General features: G+C 42.2%; 6 protein-coding genes across 6 annotated transcripts; all 6 read right to left on the bottom strand.

The window, feature by feature from the left end:
* Positions 1-615: 615 nt before the first annotated feature.
* EAE98_003577 (uncharacterized protein) lies at positions 616-2,498 on the bottom strand (the record flags this gene model as incomplete). Its single annotated transcript, XM_038951197.1, has 6 exons — positions 616-1,002; positions 1,050-1,130; positions 1,180-1,230; positions 1,282-1,611; positions 1,669-1,991; positions 2,054-2,498. 6 exons carry the CDS (start codon positions 2,496-2,498, stop codon positions 616-618), a joined length of 1,617 nt encoding a protein of 538 aa, XP_038812661.1.
* Positions 2,499-3,056: 558 nt separating this feature from the next.
* EAE98_003576 (uncharacterized protein) lies at positions 3,057-3,408 on the bottom strand (the record flags this gene model as incomplete). The annotated part of the gene is made up of 3 exons (XM_038951196.1): positions 3,057-3,101; positions 3,158-3,223; positions 3,280-3,408. The coding sequence occupies 3 exons, from the start codon at positions 3,406-3,408 to the stop codon at positions 3,057-3,059; spliced, it is 240 nt and encodes a 79-aa protein (XP_038812660.1).
* Positions 3,409-5,792: 2,384 nt separating this feature from the next.
* Positions 5,793-6,884, bottom strand: EAE98_003575 (uncharacterized protein; the record flags this gene model as incomplete). The annotated part of the gene is made up of 2 exons (XM_038951195.1): positions 5,793-6,352; positions 6,413-6,884. The coding sequence occupies 2 exons, from the start codon at positions 6,882-6,884 to the stop codon at positions 5,793-5,795; spliced, it is 1,032 nt and encodes a 343-aa protein (XP_038812659.1).
* Positions 6,885-7,880: 996 nt separating this feature from the next.
* Positions 7,881-9,306, bottom strand: EAE98_003574 (uncharacterized protein; the record flags this gene model as incomplete). The annotated part of the gene is made up of 3 exons (XM_038951194.1): positions 7,881-8,242; positions 8,305-8,627; positions 8,684-9,306. 3 exons carry the CDS (start codon positions 9,304-9,306, stop codon positions 7,881-7,883), a joined length of 1,308 nt encoding a protein of 435 aa, XP_038812658.1.
* A 2,344-nt stretch (positions 9,307-11,650) lies between these two features.
* EAE98_003573 (uncharacterized protein) lies at positions 11,651-15,427 on the bottom strand (the record flags this gene model as incomplete). Its single annotated transcript, XM_038951193.1, has 5 exons — positions 11,651-11,732; positions 11,785-12,906; positions 12,971-13,051; positions 13,112-13,744; positions 13,797-15,427. The coding sequence occupies 5 exons, from the start codon at positions 15,425-15,427 to the stop codon at positions 11,651-11,653; spliced, it is 3,549 nt and encodes a 1,182-aa protein (XP_038812657.1).
* A 1,258-nt stretch (positions 15,428-16,685) lies between these two features.
* EAE98_003572 (uncharacterized protein) lies at positions 16,686-17,257 on the bottom strand (the record flags this gene model as incomplete). Its single annotated transcript, XM_038951192.1, has 3 exons — positions 16,686-16,772; positions 16,833-17,159; positions 17,246-17,257. The coding sequence occupies 3 exons, from the start codon at positions 17,255-17,257 to the stop codon at positions 16,686-16,688; spliced, it is 426 nt and encodes a 141-aa protein (XP_038812656.1).
* Positions 17,258-17,387: the final 130 nt, after the last annotated feature.

Here is a 17,387-nt window from a genome sequence, read left to right as displayed (position 1 = left end):
CATCACTGTTAATATGGTTTCTGTCGAGTTCATTAGAAGTAGAAATTGGACATTTAACGGGAAGGCGCAGAGTTTGCATGTGAAATTCTCTTCCAATGGGGCAGGGCTCTGAGAAGCTGTTTCTTAGCATCTGCTTCCCTTGAAATGTGTGAAAAATCGGTCTAGACAAATATCAAATTCAATCAGTAATGACTCCTAAATAACATGACTGTATTACACGGGTTCATCATTTGTCTGACGAAAGTGGCCAGTAAAATACAACCAGCGAGATGTAAGCTGCGCATAACTTCAACCTACCAGTGGAGGAAACAAGCCATTTCTTAGATATGATCTGCAAGAACTGGGGTAAAGAAGTGGGGTATTTCGGGGCTTTTATTGAATCACATAGGTCGTTGTCTCTAGTCCATAGATGAGTGACCCGATACAGAAACATTTCTGCTACTTTGGACCAATTTTGCAATTCAGGACAACCACTGATAGTAATAGGAGCCGTAACTCAGACATGGCCTTGGATATGCTATATGCATTGCTACAATACTATAATGTGATGTAACCCTCCTCATAATTTGCAAAAGATAACCTCAGTATCTGTCAGCGAATGCGAGATAAATGTGGCTAGCCTGACTTGATAGTTGTCGCTGTAGTTGACCAAGTTCCCGCACCAGAGTCCCGAAAAGATAGTGGCGGAGCCATATTTGTCACATGAGAAGAAACCCCTGCTTCGATATCTAACCTTCCAAGGCTGTTCCTCGATGTAGAAAAATTACTCAAGCCTTTTCTCCTGGAAGATATGAAAGACCGAAAGCTGTTTTGACGGCCAGAATTTGATTTCTCAGATACCATTACCTCTTTCTTCACTTCAGTGAGGTAAACCCAAGCCCACCACAGAATTATGGTTAAAGCTGTCAAAGGTATCGAAATGGCTGCTAATATCCAAGAATTCTCTGTTATTGTCATGTGTCCATTATCGCTCGTCTGCACAAATTGGGTGGAGAAGAAATTCTAAGACGAATTAGTATATTGAATGAACCTGATGCTCGGATACTGACGGCAACAATTGTAGTGGGCAGGTAGACAAGAGTGATTATGGTCAAGATTTTGACAGCTGCTGCATCTTTTGTGCTTCTCTCCTATAGATTCATTAGCTCTGCTTTTAGATGTATAGTCATAAATACTCACAGTCAAATGATGCATTGATTTATTCTCTTCGTGATTTAAGAAATCCGATAGCTGCAGTAGGTCAATTTTTGCGAAAGCTACCGTTTGACTTGCCGCACATACCAAAGTTACAGTTGACTGTATTCGATCTTTCAAGTCTTTCGCATGACCTAGATATGACTCCGCATCCTTCACATACTCGTCGAATTCTCTCTGGATCAGGTAATGAGATGCTCTATCTTCAGGCTCCATCTGTTTTCCAAATTCGTTTGCATATTCCTTGCATTGGTCCCGAAGGCCAGTAATGGTTTCTACTTTGGTCCGAAGTATCATCAAAAGGTCAAGCACAAAATCTTCTAAGACCTTCAATTCCTGCCGTGATTCAAACCCTATTCCGTGTGCTGAGGAAGAGTCTTCTTCCATGTCATCGGTGGCGCAAATTATCAAGTTTGTCTGTGGAAATTTACTGTCAGAATTGGGTCATCGAGCTTGAATATTCGGAAAGCATACTTGTTCTCTCAGTCTTGCTTCAATGCTTGCCATATAGTCCGGCCATCCCGAAAGACTATCTGATACTAAAAGTCTGTGCAGATTCCAAGACGATGTCTGTCGCTTGTCAGCGGCTCTTTCTTCGAGATATGCTGTCATTCTCATCTCTGCATTAGAGGAAGGTGCAATGATCAAGAGCATCGAGGGCGCACTTTTGAACGAGATGGGTAGCGAAGAAGTTTCATCAGGTTTCCTTCCATGATAAACTGCTGTCTGGCGAATAGACCAAGGGTTTGTTCCTCCTCGCCCATTTAGCTCTACCTGACGAATCACATACATCAGATCTGTTTAGCTAATATCTCAGCTTTCATCCATCTCGATTTTGTTTAAAAGGTGCGAGACACACCTTTGAGCTCATATGGATCAGTTATGTCCAACGTCTTCCTTATTCTGCTTCTTAATCTAGGAAATTCGAACTCATTCTCTCTCTGCTTTAGCCCAAACGCAAATACGCACTTCCAAAACTCTTCGCAGACTTCATAACTGTTAATTAAATGCTCAAATAGTGCTCTCTCGATGTTCAACCTTGCCCAGCATCTATCGTGTCGTACAATGAAGATTTGACAAACATCATCCGTCTCTCTGAGGACATTGACTTGCGAAACTTCACAGACCTCTAGATTCTTCTGGAAAGTGGGAATAATTGGCTGTTTCCTTATGTTGACAGATTTGGAGAGCCTAATGACTTGGAAGGAGCTCTTTTCCGCTGTTTTGATGAATAGATTATTCGCCCTGGCTTCAATTTTGCATTGAAGTGCCTTCGAATCGTCAAGATGAAGATATTGAGCCATGTCCAAATATCAGATACAACAGACACTACTCCTCGCTCTATGAGCATATAAATATTCACATAGAGTGTCTGATCATACGATAAATGATTTCCTTACCCCAAGCGAAAAGATTGACCCCGCACACAGCCCATAATAGCCTTGCATATGAGCACAACAATCACTGCAGCTGACGGCTCTGATAACACGTCGTTCAAGAGGCGAATTCCCATTTGAAAATATCATGGTGTCTAACCATAGTCGTTTACTGATTAAAATAACAATTGATATCTCAATCGTTGGTCTAGATTGTAGTCTGAGAATATGGTAAGCGATTCCGTTTTTGAGTTTTTATATGATTTGTTTAAACGTATCTAGAACGTTGAATTTAATTGCAATTCTAAGATAAACAATGATGAACTCTCTAGCCTGGAAACGGACATCGGTTTTCCCAAAGTTTTTAAAGGTAAAGAACAACACCCATACTCCATAAAGAGAAGACTAGCAGAATTATGATTTCTCATAATTAGCAAAAATGCCAAATGAGATAGAGCAAGCTCTTCCTGTTCGACACCAGCCAGATCAACGATTGCGCCTTCTATATACTCGACAGTCTTGTATTTGTTCCTAAAATGCATCAATCAAAACATTATTCAAGAATATTTTGGTTGACTGGTTGTTACCTCAGTTAACGTTTGAACATTATCATTATCAGAAGGACGGTATATCTTGTAGCGATTTAATCTCAACTAAGAACAAAGGTATTAGTTCTCATCACGAGAAGAAGTAAATAGTTGATTTTTACCTCGACTCGAAAATTGTTATTGCCATCAACTGTCCCATACACTCGTTGTAACAGGCTAATCAATTTTCGAGGGTCCACATAATGTCCGTCAATGACTTGAGGGGATAAACAGGGCGCAGTGGAAGCCATATCGACAAAAAAGAACGAAATTAACGAAAAGAAGGCAACTGAATTTGGCAGTGAAAGAAAAAAAGGCAATCGTGAGTCACAAAACCGCGGGCAGAAATTGGTTTATCAACGTCCTTAATTCTTTCTACCTGACTGCCGTTCTTTCCTCTGGTGAATTTCTCAGCCAGTCAAATCCAGACAAGTAAGCACTAAATCATGCAGGCAGATTTCTTCTGCATGCTCAGCCACTCTTTGCCGCTGATTCCGTACAAGAATTAATCTCATCCTTTCGTTACGCAGGTTAGTGCCCGTACTTTGGTGAGAGGAAAGAGAAGGGGAAAAAAGCCAAACAAACAAGTGTCAGAATCTCTGGCGTCTCCACGAAAAATCGCCCACGTCGAAGCTGTGTATTCTGATCAGCTCGAAACACCCCAAGGACCCCTAGGGCTGCTGAAGAAAAACATGATGACTGACCTTGACCTCAAAGTTCTGCCCAGGGAAACGGCCTTTCAGAAAAGCCTTGAGCTTTTCCACATCCACATATCTGTTTTCTATTGTTTGCTTTGCCGGCATGTCTTCCGATTCGTGTGATGGGCAGGTAAAGCAAGCCCTCGGGATAAGGATATTATTTCTTGAAAGAAACTCAAGGATAAAATGTTCGCCTTTATGGTAAGAACAAGGCCACTTGAAAAGGTGGTATTACCACCTGCTAGGCCGAGTACAGCCGGAAAGAAACGAATCGGCGACTTTCTAAGTTTCCGCACGTGATTATATATTTCTTCACAACTTATTCAGTTGTGATAGCAGAAAGTGCACTAAGTGGAAAGCTTGGAGTGTTGGGTTGTATCTATCACTCTCTCGGCGAACAAGTGTAGCTCGACATCAGGTTTCATTTAAAGCGATCCATTCGATTGGTTCGACGTTGACTAAATAACTTAACCGATTGGGACCACTGTTCAAGCTGTCAAACATCGCACAACATCGTTGTTCTTGGGTCCTATGAAGGCTAGTTTGGTATCTTTGATGATATACTCCATCTCGTTATCATGCACAGTGCTGGAATTCATCGTGGAAAACCTAGTTGGGTTCTGCCAACAATCTCTTGTATTGTCCCTTCAAAGTAGAGTCTAGACAACGAAAGCCGAAAGCCTCATGCCTTTTTCGGTTTCCGGCTCTCCTAAATTACTCTGTATCAACCGATAAACGGCGCCTTTCATCTCTGAAATCGGTATAGCAGGGCCCCCGACTAGCATTATTGAACTTCGAGAGTCCAATTAGCGCAGTCAGCCTAAAGAGACACAGCTGCAACGTACCGAGTACTGGAAAGCCCCAACACGTAATCGTACAGTAATCTCCACGGACTTGGAAACAGTAAGTGCACTTCATATCGTTAGTCATTAGTCCTCACCGAGATTGTTTGATGGAGAAACAGAATAAAATCAGAAATCCTATGGTTGGTGTACCCAAATCTGAACTCAACTGGCAAGGAGTCTTGTTGGCATGCATGGGGCGGTGTCCTCAATATAAGACATGGGCTTTGCTGAGCTGTAATACTAGACCACGACATTATGCCACTGCTATTGATTAGTACTCCATTGATCTAATGTCAGTGGTGGACTACCAATAAGCGAGGTGGGGGGAATGTTTTCTACGGAGTAATAAATATTCTGGATGCTGCAAATGATAATCACTAGAGGTATCATTCTGTTAGGCAAACCAGAGCCTCATTGCTCATCCCTAATTTAGAGCTTCATAGGGCGACGAGAGCTCTTTACTTATCTCCACAAATAAACTAGATTTCACAAAGACCATCTTAAGCGAAAGCGCTACTGCATTTCTAGACCGTTATCAACGGCCCTCAAACTATGGTTGTGCAAACAATGGAACCTTCACTTACCTAGTGATTTTCATTGCTCATCAAAATATGTCTACATGCAGAGATCTCTCAAATGTAAGTGAAGTTCTATAAGGCATATATGTTTGAAGGGCAACCATTTGAGATTAGGCTTTTTGTAGGGTGTCGGAAGAAATTGCAGATTGATGTGGCAGGTGCGCTTTTCTTATTAGCCACGGTACGATGCTTTCCAAAGTCTCGGATCAAAAGGAAACATTATCATGAGCATTCAAGGGCATATAATTGACTGATTAATATTATCATATGAATTTGTTTATTCAACCTATCATAGCCTCCACCAAATATGATTCATTCCTATTTATAAGTAATTTCAGAGCTTTTGGTACCTTCCCATAACTTGATTGACCAAATTTCATTGTTATCAGATGGACAATTTTGTTCAATAATGCAAGGGTACTCCTCCCGATTCACACAGATCAAGAAATCCAACCCATCAGCGCCTTCTCGGACAGACTTTGCTATGTCGGCCCTCTTGATCTCTGATAGTCTTTCAATTTCCCGGGATGAACGAGATCACAGGATGGACACCAGGGTTCTCGACGGCTTTTATTATCTGCTCCTCGATGTTCTCTCGAAATTCGAAGTAGTGAAAACGGAAAACGTAACACATCATGCGCTTTTCCTTTTCAAACTGGCCTTGAGGCAATCTCAGAAATATTGATAATGGCATGAACTTCGATTCCCATGCTTCCATCGCAATTAGTGTCCTGCGAGAACAGCCCTCGAGTACCTGGTAAAGGAAATCAAGAAGACTATTATCCTTCTCTCTTCCTAACAACATAGCCTTACCGGCCCCAGAAGGATTACAACTCGTTACTGAGGAGATCCGATTGACAAAGTACTCAGACCAAGGCGTAACAGGGTTGTAGTAGCCAAATTGAGCACCCGAGAGATCCAGACAGTACACACCTCCACGGTTTCGGAGGGTGATCTTGAATATGGAGTGCACATAGTGGGCATGATCTTGCTCACCACCTTGGCCAACTATCAGAACTTCTCTCTTTGGGTTCTTTGCCTCAACGTTCAGTTCCTCAATATTCTGGGCGGTCCCTGTTTTTCGATTAGTTCTTCTGGTCTTGTAAAATGAGAGAGAGGGATGCATTTACTAACCCTCGAGGAAAATCTCTGTCAACTCTTGCATCCACGCAACAGCATCGTGACAAGCCATATGGGCAAGTACAGCGTGCCTGTCTTCTTTACTGGGGAGCAATTCGAAAGGAAACTCATGAAGCACATCCAAATTGGTTCTCATATCTGGATATCGGCCTTCAACCAGATAAAGTTTCCCATCCTTATGCTCAACTTTCACAATCTTGTTATTAAACATCTCTTGGCGAAAAGCGTAGAAGATTCCCTGAAGCGCCTCGCCAGCACGATATAACAGGTTCTTGGTCTGATGAGCCTTGCAAGCAGACTTGTGAAGTTTCCAGTGCTCCGCTTGACATTTTCTGTCGCAATAATAGATGATTGCAACGGCCTCCTCGCCGAGCGGAGAAGAACATCCAGTGCATTTCATATGGGCTGTAGCGCTGCAATGAGCACATGGACCCTTCATCGTGGAGGGAATGGTCGTGGTCGACATGTTGGCTGACGATGGCTCTATCAAGGAATGGGAATTAGTCTTTTTCATAAAGTACACAGTGGGTACAAGCAGAGTTAGATTACTTACGATGTTCTTGCAGAAAATGCTATCTACCTGGAAGAAGATCTGAAGATTGAGGTTTTGGCTTAATGAAATTGGTAAGTCTTTTTGACCAAGCAGGGAGAGATAGGATTCAGGTACTTACATTCAATAATATCGAATTGATCAAGACCGTAGTATGATAATTCTTCAGTAAAGAAAAAAAAACCCCCAGATAGCTTTCCTCTTCTTAGCAGGAAGATTTGAAGGTAGGAAGTTAAGAAACGAAGTTGTGAGGAGAAGTGGAAGTACTTGTAAAAGAAAATAGAAACGGAGCTAAGTGAGGGGACGCACAAAGCTAAGGATCTTCTAATTCACTATATTTCAGTGCATGAACCGTTTAGTGAATTTTGAAGTATAAAACTGAATTTTAATAGATACCTGCTTTCAACTTATGATTTCAATTTCCACAAGCAAGTAGGATCGTCAATGTAGCTGCTAGTAATACAACTGTATAGTTCCATCTGAAAAATCGATTTGCAAAACGCATGAATGATTTCAATGGAAGAAACACATCTTTGAGCTTCTTTTTGAGGCACGAGATACCTAAAAGATAAAAACGAACAAAAAATTTAGAATATGGCACATCTGAGAAAATTCACCCGCATCATAAAAAACTTTTTTTTCGCAATTTTCCTAACTATCCTCCCCCTCCCACCTAATATATTTCCCCTTCCAACCTAGAGTATATGCAAGATCATAATTATTAACCTCACACCCGCGAAATTATTGACACCTAGCACCAAATCCTCCCAACAAAGCCAGAACGAATCATGAAAGAATCCCTACCCCTTTTCTCCAGACGTGATGATGTCCCTGTAGAATGGTTGCTACTCCAGATTATCTGCTAGTCTCTCTTTGTTGCTTCCCAAAGTCGATTCGGGGCGGGATTGACTCCTAATACTCTTCAAAAAGCAAGTCTTCAATAGCCATGTCCTCAAAAGCCGGTTCTTCATCTGCCAAGACATCTCGAGCCCGGATGTTGTTTTGCTGCGTTCGAGATGCATGAATGCGGTCCACAATACCACGTTCTTGCGGTGTAAATTCCGTACGTGGTGGTGCAGGACCTGGGGTTGCAGATCTTGCAATGGCTTGATGTCTTCTGGGAATTTGAAGAGGATTGTGGAATTGATATGGATACCGTGGAAGATTCTCCGTAAAGTGCTTACAGGTTGATAGATGTTCTGCGTTGCCAATTGAGCGGATTAATCTATAATCGACGAAGCATACCCAACAGAACTCGTACTTGCAAGAACGGCCTATTATTTGATTAGCAACCCAGATACTCGATACCCCAAAGATTCAAGATTCAATAGCTTACAAGTCATATGATCACAGCCATCATTCTTCTGGATGCGGACTTGGCAATTGGGACACCTCTTAGTGGCCTTATCCATGAGATCTTGGCTTGCCTCTTCTTGTCGCAGTCTCTCCCTAGACTGCTCATCATAACCTTCACAAGTTAAATCGGTGTGCCAGGGCATTTTGTGAGTGAAGCATGTTTTAAAACTACATGTTCTGCATGTCATGATAGGCTGATCATCACCACCCTCATGGATTTGACCATCGTTACAGCCGGGCCCAAGGCAGTTCGTGAAGTTGGGATCACTTCTGATGCAAGATGAGAGCGATTTCTTATCGTATCTACATCAGGTGTTAGCGTGAGACTGTAAAACATATTTTCAGGGGACATAAAATACCTAATAAAGTCTTCCTCGGAGGCAAATGACTTCACATTGTCGAAGGAGAGAAGTACTGTGCATTCGGGACATGTGATCTGATCCCATTCTTTGCTTTCAATTTGCACACCAATAGACCGAGATAGACATGAGCTGCAGCATGTCGGATCATGCGTACACTCAGCCGAGATTTGATGCGGGAAATTAGCGAGCACGAGGTCTTCTGCACATATAGAACATTCCCTCAGCTGCGGTTGCGGTTGCGGTTCTGACTTTATGGAGTCTTCGTGCTTATTCCGAATATCTCTGTAACCATTGGATATGGGTTCAGCGGATCTCTTGCGTTTGAGGACTCGAGATGCCTGCGACTGTTGGGGTGGATCATTTGGATCATAATAAACGCTGATGGGACCTATGGACCCTCTTTGTAGCCAAAGATAAATAGCTTGTTGCCTTGCATCTGGAACGTGCACACCGCTCTCGATCTCATAGAGTCGACGTAGCAGCTGACTTTTATTATATCTCGAGTAATTTCTTTCGTTCAAAAAACTAAGGATTTTTCTCATGTTGGTTTTGCGGTGATTTAGTGCTGTAAGGCCCATGATACGGTACGGCAAATCGTCGTTTGAATTAATATCTGCCATGATGATTGCTGGTGGTAGGTGGTGATCGATGGAGTTTGTTTGAGTCAGTTTAGGAATCCAGTTACAGTGAGGTAGTCTCCCTGATGAGATGATCGGTCGAAGCTCTGTGGTGGTATCGTTGATTAAATGATAAGCAGAAGTTTTGTAATATTTCTGTCGATGATATGATTGGTAGATTATTTGTTGCTATATCATTAATAAAATGACAAGTACAAAAGCTTATGTGGCGATTTGCGGGGATGGGAAGCAACTAATGAGGTATCGACAAATGAGTCCAAAGAACCACTGGCTGTCGAGTACTTCTTGAAAGTGACAGGTGTTTCGTGCCAAGTACGGAGGTTGTGAGACTCGATAGTGATGAATGTTAGCTGAAATCTCGATGTGCCAGAAACTTCATCATATGTATTTAGATTCGAGGATGAAACAAAGCCGTATCAGAAACACCGTAGCGGATTCCAGGATAGACAGGTTGTGGTAGAGGTTTCTAGAGATCAGTTGTCATATCTATTCAAGAACGGTCACGGATATTCGAGGTGGAGGGTTTAGAAAACCAAAACGAAATACGAGTCCGAACCTGCTTTGTTCTTGAAGGCAGAAGGGGTACGTACTGCAAAAATAGAAATCTTGAGTGAATTTTGCAGGCCAAGTCTAGAATACCAACACAGGTAGGACCTACCTACCAAGAAAAGTAGACACATACAGTGAATTGCATAAAGTGATCCTGAACTAGAAAAATCAAGGGTGAAAGATGTTAATGTTACATCTACATTCCCAAAATAGCCCTGTCTAAATACGGACAGCCAAATGAAGCGAGAGACAGAGGCGATGATCCAAACACGGCAACGGGAACTCGCGTAATCCATTCAAAACTCAAGATTTTCAGGGGCAGCAGACACATAGGATCGCACATGGCGTCTCTCCTCTAGACTCACACTCGTAATTATATCTCTAGCCCCAGCAATATCCCTTACAGGCATCGAAGGTAGTGCCATCGGTGTAGAAACTTCTGCAATCACAACCTCAATCCACGCGATCGATGAACCTGGAAGAGATAGACAAATCATAGATACCTATCTAACTACACTCTGCTATTCAAGTAGTTCTTGAACAACCCCATCTTAATATACTCAAAATCCATCCAAACTCTGAAACCCATCACCAAACCCATACCAACACTCCCCAGATCCAAGTTCCAAACCAACCCCAACAATCACATCAAAAAACACACATCACGCAGCACCATACCAACAAATCAATCTATATATCCTTCTCATTCTATCCCATCCCATCCCATCCCATCCCATCCCATCCCATCCCATCCCATCCCATCCCATCCCATCCCATCCCATCCCATCCCATCCCATCCCATCCCATCCCATCCCATCCCATCCCATCCCATCCCATCCCATCCCATCCTATCCCATCCCATCAATCACACAATATCGCAATCACCTCTTACTCATTTAATATAATCCTCAACCCAATATAAACCCCCCAATCAGTACTAACAGAACAGATTATCAATTTACAGAATAAATCACCCAAATCACTTAAAACCCCCAAACAATCCATCCCCAGAAACCCAGATAATTCAAAATCCACCATCAATATCAACCCAAGCCTAAATCTACAATATATTTACACAAACACCATACCACAAAACAAATAACAGTTCTCACAAATAATCTATCCATCTATCTATCTATCTACCTAATGAATAAACACAATCATCCACAAACAATCCATAGAATAGACAATTTGTAAATCACCTTCAGATGCAGATTATTGTTGCGGAGTCTAATTGAATGATATGTCAATTGTACAGTCTATAAGTTTGGGAAATCAGGATATACACAATACATGATCAAAATGTCCGATGACAAACAAAAATGATTGTGACGTGATCTCACATGACAGTGGAATCTGAAAAGAGGGTTATATCAGAACCCTATTTGAAAGATATCCTGGCTCTGGGCCTACCGTTTAGAGTTAAAGATAGAGGATCAAAAGCAATGAACCCAAAAAGATTAGGGGTGGATTTTACTATAAACCATTCGGTACTTTTCAAAGGTGAATGCACAACAGTAATGATCATGATCTAAAAGCAGACATACCAAAGGAGCCTTTATCATGAGCGTCAGGAAACAGGGTCACACGATGAGAGGTAATCATCAGCTTATTGAGTATCAATGTTATTAATTTATGACTACTAATGATGTGAAACAATTATGCTTTGAATAAATCACTCTCATCTTCAACCCTGTCTATCGATGGTGTCTTATGAGTGAATACCAGTAGATACAAATTTTGACATGACCTGCCATCAAAAGTAATGCTACCTTGGTCATCCACCGCTAACTTCTGGTGAGACCTTTCGTTTGCATTTTCTTACGAACGGCCAAGCTTTGCTCCCTAGCGTATAATCCCTACACGGAATCAGCTCGCATGGCGAATGGATATTAGGTTTGAAATTCTTACGATTGTCGGTGCGGCTTGAGTGGCAATGCCGGTAATATTACTTCCTTAGTTCTGCGATTAAAGGCTGGTAGAGTAGGTAGTTGTGGTGGCTTTCCATCTGCAATACTTGAAGGGGGAGAGTTGGAAGGAGTCAGAGGGGGCCATTCAGATGAGTTTGTAGGGTCAACTGAGACTGTAGGCTTTCCCTTCTCCTGATTGACCTCAGGCAAGCTTCGCTTCTTCTTGTTCTTCGAATCCGTCTTTGGTTGTTCTTGTTGCCCCAAAGATTCAGCATCACCATCTTTAGAGACTTTTCCTTGTTGTTTAACTGGCTTGGGCTCCGTCTTACGGGCAGGTCCAGTATTGGTGGTTGAAGAAACTTTATTATTGTCTGAAAAATTCGACTGAGATTGTTTCTTGAAATCCTTGGAGGAACCGTGAGTCTTTGACTTCTTGTGGTTGGACTTTGCAAGAGGTGCATTGGGAGTAATTGAAGCCGTAGTGGCACTTGGAGTCGAGATGGTTTCAGATTTGACTTCATTGTCTATGGATTTTCCAGTTGTTCGTTCGCCGTCTTTTGGAATTTCGGTTACATCCCGAGTCGCTTGTTGGAGAATAGAGTCTTTCGAGGCGTCGTTAGAGATGGATTCAGTCGAAGAGACACTTGGTTTCCGGGTGGAGTCTCCACTGAACAGTATGTCTTCGCCGCCAAGTGATGGATTTGTAATTGTCGATTCAGTTGGCGAAAGTATGGCAGGGATTACGCTAATGTTGTTTTCCTTATCGATCTCGGCCTTGTTGTTGGATTTGAATTGCTTCTTATTTTTCTTGGACTTCTTCGCCTTTCCTTGAGACGTTGAATCCGAATCCATTGCAGCTACTGTTCCACCCAATGGTTCTGGCAAGGAGCTGTCGACAGGGCCCGATGACTCGAGAATCTCAACCGGTATTTGTTCAACATTTCCTGTTTTCATTGCAGCCAGTGTGTCTACTTTGATCTCGGTGGTCAACGATTGACCTGTTGTAGGGCTTGTCGGTTCCTCGATTGACGAAGCTTTCGGTGAGGTCAACGCATTTTGATCGTTCAGTTGAATTTGAGAAGTCGATCTGACGGAAGTTAAAATCGGGGTTATATTGGCTGGCCTATCTGTATATTAGTGCAACGCTTTAACCGAGCTTGAGCTTTCAATCGAATACATAGACTCACGTATATTGGTCAACTGTCTTCTTCTGTCGACGACCCGGACTGTTAGTTGAATCCTTTCCACTAGGCCTAGATTGTGAAAAGCTTATTGAATGTCAGCGATTTTGGAAATGACAAAATCCTTCGTAACATATATTCGCTTACCTTTTTTTGATTGGCGAATTCTCTTTTTTGTTGACTGGGCGGTTGGGCAAATTTGCCATGTTTTGATCAGCTCCAGGTCTTGTGCCGTTGCGATGACGGTCTGCCTGGGCTCCACTATATGATCGATATGGGGCTGTACCGGCAGTGTTTGTTCTGTTGTTCAATACTGCACTGGGTATTTGTTGTTGGAAATATTTTCCTACTCCTCTTTCATGTTGAAGAACTTCCGTAAAAGCCGCACTTAGTCCATGTCCTGGAATTTGTTGAGCTGGTGCTTGTGTCAAAAGATAAGGAGGGATAGATTGAGAATCTGGTGTATATGGAAAGGGATCAGAGACATTTCCTGGAGTCATATGATTGCCATTCTGATAACGAAATTGGTTTTGGCCGCTCTGGGATTTCGAGGGTCGATGTTGGGATATGGAATTTCTTTTGGGCCAAGCTCGATTTTCAGCCGCAGGATTAAACACATAGCGGTTTTGATTATCTCCATGGTAGCTGTGGTAGCTGGAGTTACTGCCCGATCGCTCTCTTGAATTTTCAAGTGGATATCCTGCTGTAAGTATCCGCCCATTTGGCATCTTGTAGCCATCAAATTTCTCAATTGCCATGGCTAAAACATCGGCATCGAATCTATCATGACAATTAGCTTTAATGCATTATTTGGGTCAGTATGTAAGCTCACGTTATGAAAATCGGACCATTGTTATTGGGCCTGAGTAAAAATTTGATCGACACCACTTTTCCGACTTGGGACATTAAACTTTTCAACTCATGAGTGTAAAACATCTTCAAGTCTGCACCCGTCATGTAAAGAGTGCGGCCAGAGGAGCTTCTTGACGCAGAATGGTCATAAGTATAAAGACAGAAGTCATCTGTTTTATAGAGCTTTGGATCTCCTTCCATTTCACCTAACTCGGCAAGTGATTGACTGATTTTAGAGTTTCCAAAATTCTTAAGATTTCGAACATCATTAGGAAGTTCCATACGAGAACCAACCGAATTATCTTTGCCCATGCGACGGTTGAAATTGTCAGTAAAAGGGACAGGAGCAAGCTCATTGTGGAAGTAAATAGGCTCGGGCTGAACAGCTCGAGGAGGGCTTCCTCGCGTGCTATTGAACATGTTTTGTTGTTGATTGTTCTGCGATGGATGCATAAATTTTTGTGGCTGAGTTCCATGAGGCCCGGTCCATTGATGTCTTCTATTTTGATGAGTCTCAATCGAATTTCCACGATGCCTGGATTTGTTGCGAAGCCCATTCTCGTTTTGGTAGCTTTCGGAACGAGTTGGGGAAGCATTCAAGCTAGTCGTAGCATTAATTTTGTTGCCCATACTGCGCTGATCCTTCATGAAGCGATCGTATTTTTGTGGTTGTTGCTGAGGATAACTCGGTGTCATCCCCGCGGCAGCTTCACCTCGATTCGCAGATTTCAAATGGTTTTGAGCTGTTGGATTCAACGGCATACTAGCAGTCCTATTGGTGTAGAAGCTAGACTTGGATTGGGGTTGCATGGACCTGCAACCATGCGATGCAAGATTTACTCCTGTTGCTTTTCCTATCATAGGAGCAATTGCTGGTCGATTGACTTGTTTTCCAGCCTGTATATGATGAGTCCCATTGCCTGAGACAGCTCTGACACTCGAAGTGATGGGAACCTGAAGATGCAAAAGCTGATATGCATCATGAGAAGGGACTGAATTAGTAACTGTCGTGGCTTGTAACAGGCGCAAACGACAATTCTCCAAAGCTGCTTCGAGCGTTGACTTTAGCTCTGGAGCAACTTCCTCAGGCTCATCCTGGCAGAAATACTTGTACATGCTGCCCGCAGCAGAGTTTAAGACCAAATCTCTATGATCTGTGACCCATGCTTCTGCATATTCATTGATTTCGTCGTTTATCTCCTTCTGTATTTCTGGTTTGCGTCGCTCATTTTCCTCGCCAATAAAAAACATGACATAATAGAGGAAGCCAGGGCTCTCCAATTGTATATCGGCTGCATCCCAAAGAAAGTAAAGGTCATCCCAGTTGGTAGGCTTACTAACATAGCAAACAATGTCTGGATATAAGTCAAATAAGCTAGTAGCTTTAGCCTTGGCATCAGCAACTACGTCACAGTGCACAATGCAGGGGATTCCCGTAGGAGCAGATTCGCGTTTTGGAAAGCGGCCACGATCAGTGGAGATCCATGCAGGCATATCAGGGAGATTTCGAACGTCCCATCTCTCAGGATTGCTTTCCGTGGGCTGAGGAGCTTGAGGAGGTCGAGAATTCTCCATCATATGTATCGGGAGGTAATATGGTGGACGGCTCATTGTTCCGCGATATTGTAGTAAATGCGGGGGTTTCAATTGTTGATATTTTTCGAACCTTGGAAGTAGGACCCTGTAGGTGTGGGCTGATTCTCTTCGTGGAGTCGTGAAGTGAGGTGTTGTATTATTTTTGAATGTTCCAATCGAGTTCAGAAATTTAAAGTCGAGAATATTTGCCAGTGATGCCGGCGAGAACTCTCCCTAAGCAGTTATAGAATTATTGTAAAAATTATTATAGAATTCCTGATGCGTCTTGTTTTGTGTTAATTGCTATTGCCAGCAATAGCAAAGCAACTTGTATGAAAGCTTGAAGCTCAATGCGACAATAATTGACCCGTTTGATGCTACAAGAGAATGTAACGAGAGAGAATTGATTGCGACAGTGCAGAGGTTGTATTCGTAACGAAACGATGGAATATAAAGGTTTATGGTGGCAGTTATTAAAAGTGCAAGATATGAAAGAGGAGGGACCGAAGGTTTCTCAGAATAGAAGGTGGAAAGTCTTGAAGAGAAAGGTTGACGGTTTTTTCGAAGAAGAGAAATTTTGAGGGGAGAGATAAAGTAGAAAGTCCTTACCGTACTAATTCACCTTCTAAGAACGCTAAGAATGACAAGTACTACCTAGCACCGCTAGTAGAACTTCATGACGAGTGTTCAGGTGATTGAAGTGAATGATATACCTAGTAGGTAATGTCATTGGAGCTTGCATTTTATAATTCACAGTCTTGGTATCATTAGCAGATTTTGACGCCGGCTTTATCGTATCATACCTGCCTATTCATTCAAACTGAGTTAGAAGGAAGGAGCCAGATCGCAAATCATGAAAACTCCAGCAATTAGAGTTTCGTCTTTTCGTCTTTTCGTTCTTTCGTCCTTTAGGTTTTGCAGACTTCCATCCTCCCTGTACTGAGTCAAACAAGAGAAGTGAAAGGTCCATTCGAAGAATACTTCACTTGAAACTGTGCGTGGTGAACTGCATGGAATGAGGAACAAGTACCGAGGGAACATACTTCTTGAATGTCTAGGAATCCAACTGCTATCCCGAATTTTAATATATAATAAACCCTTCAAATCATTGTGTCCCATTATAGATAAGTGGACCTCTTTTTCTGTCCAGTTCAAAATCATCTATTCACTCCCATATGTCACAATAGTCAGTTATGCGGAGTAACTTCAGTAATAGATGTGATTAAACAAATTGATATTGTGAAATTGGTATTGTAAACTTTTGAGATGATGTACAGCGCAAACAATGCAAAGGCTAGTTTTTGGAAAGAGCATTGAGCATCGTCAATATCTCAGATTTACTATCTCCAGCAACAGCTTTCCCATTGCTCCAATCCACAGTCTGTTCAAACATTAGTAAAAAGATCATTCCATGAGATACATTTCACGGCAAGGAACATACCAGAGGTCTTTGGAAGCTATCTTCATTGGCTTTGATCTTCCTTACGGCGTCTGCTTCATCCTTTGCACCTGTAACAATACTGCCAACCTTTGATACACCAATATATTCCAGAATGCTCTTGAGCTGATCCGGGGTAGGTGCAGATTCGGTGACTTCCAATTCGAACTCTTGTCTCTTTGGGTTGGTCTGGGCAGAGTGATCGCTAGCTTGATCCTCCGTCGCGGATTCAGTAGCATTGGCAGAAGCTTGCTTCAAAAGAGTATGAACTCTTACTGAAGCTGGAGAGCTTGCCTTGTGAAAGAGAGTAATGACATCGAGAGTTTTATGCTATGGATTAACGATGTCAGTAAATGTCTAATAATAATGATCTGCCATCAAGAATTGGGGTCCATAAGAGCTTTAATTAAACTTACGAATCGAAACATTTTGACTGATATGTATTATTATGTTGATTGGTATTATTGCTAACGTTTTTAGATGCTGTTGTTTGACGTCGTCGAAATCTTGAAGCTTTGAAAGTTAAGATGACGTTGACCGTGTTGACCTTGTGTGGCT

The sequence above is a fragment of the Botrytis deweyae genome, assembly GCF_014898535.1.
Source record: "Botrytis deweyae strain B1 chromosome Unknown BDEW_006, whole genome shotgun sequence".
NCBI lineage: Eukaryota > Fungi > Ascomycota > Leotiomycetes > Helotiales > Sclerotiniaceae > Botrytis > Botrytis deweyae.
The sequence above is the reverse complement of the archived record's forward strand: the minus strand, read 5'-3'. Positions and strand labels throughout refer to the sequence as shown.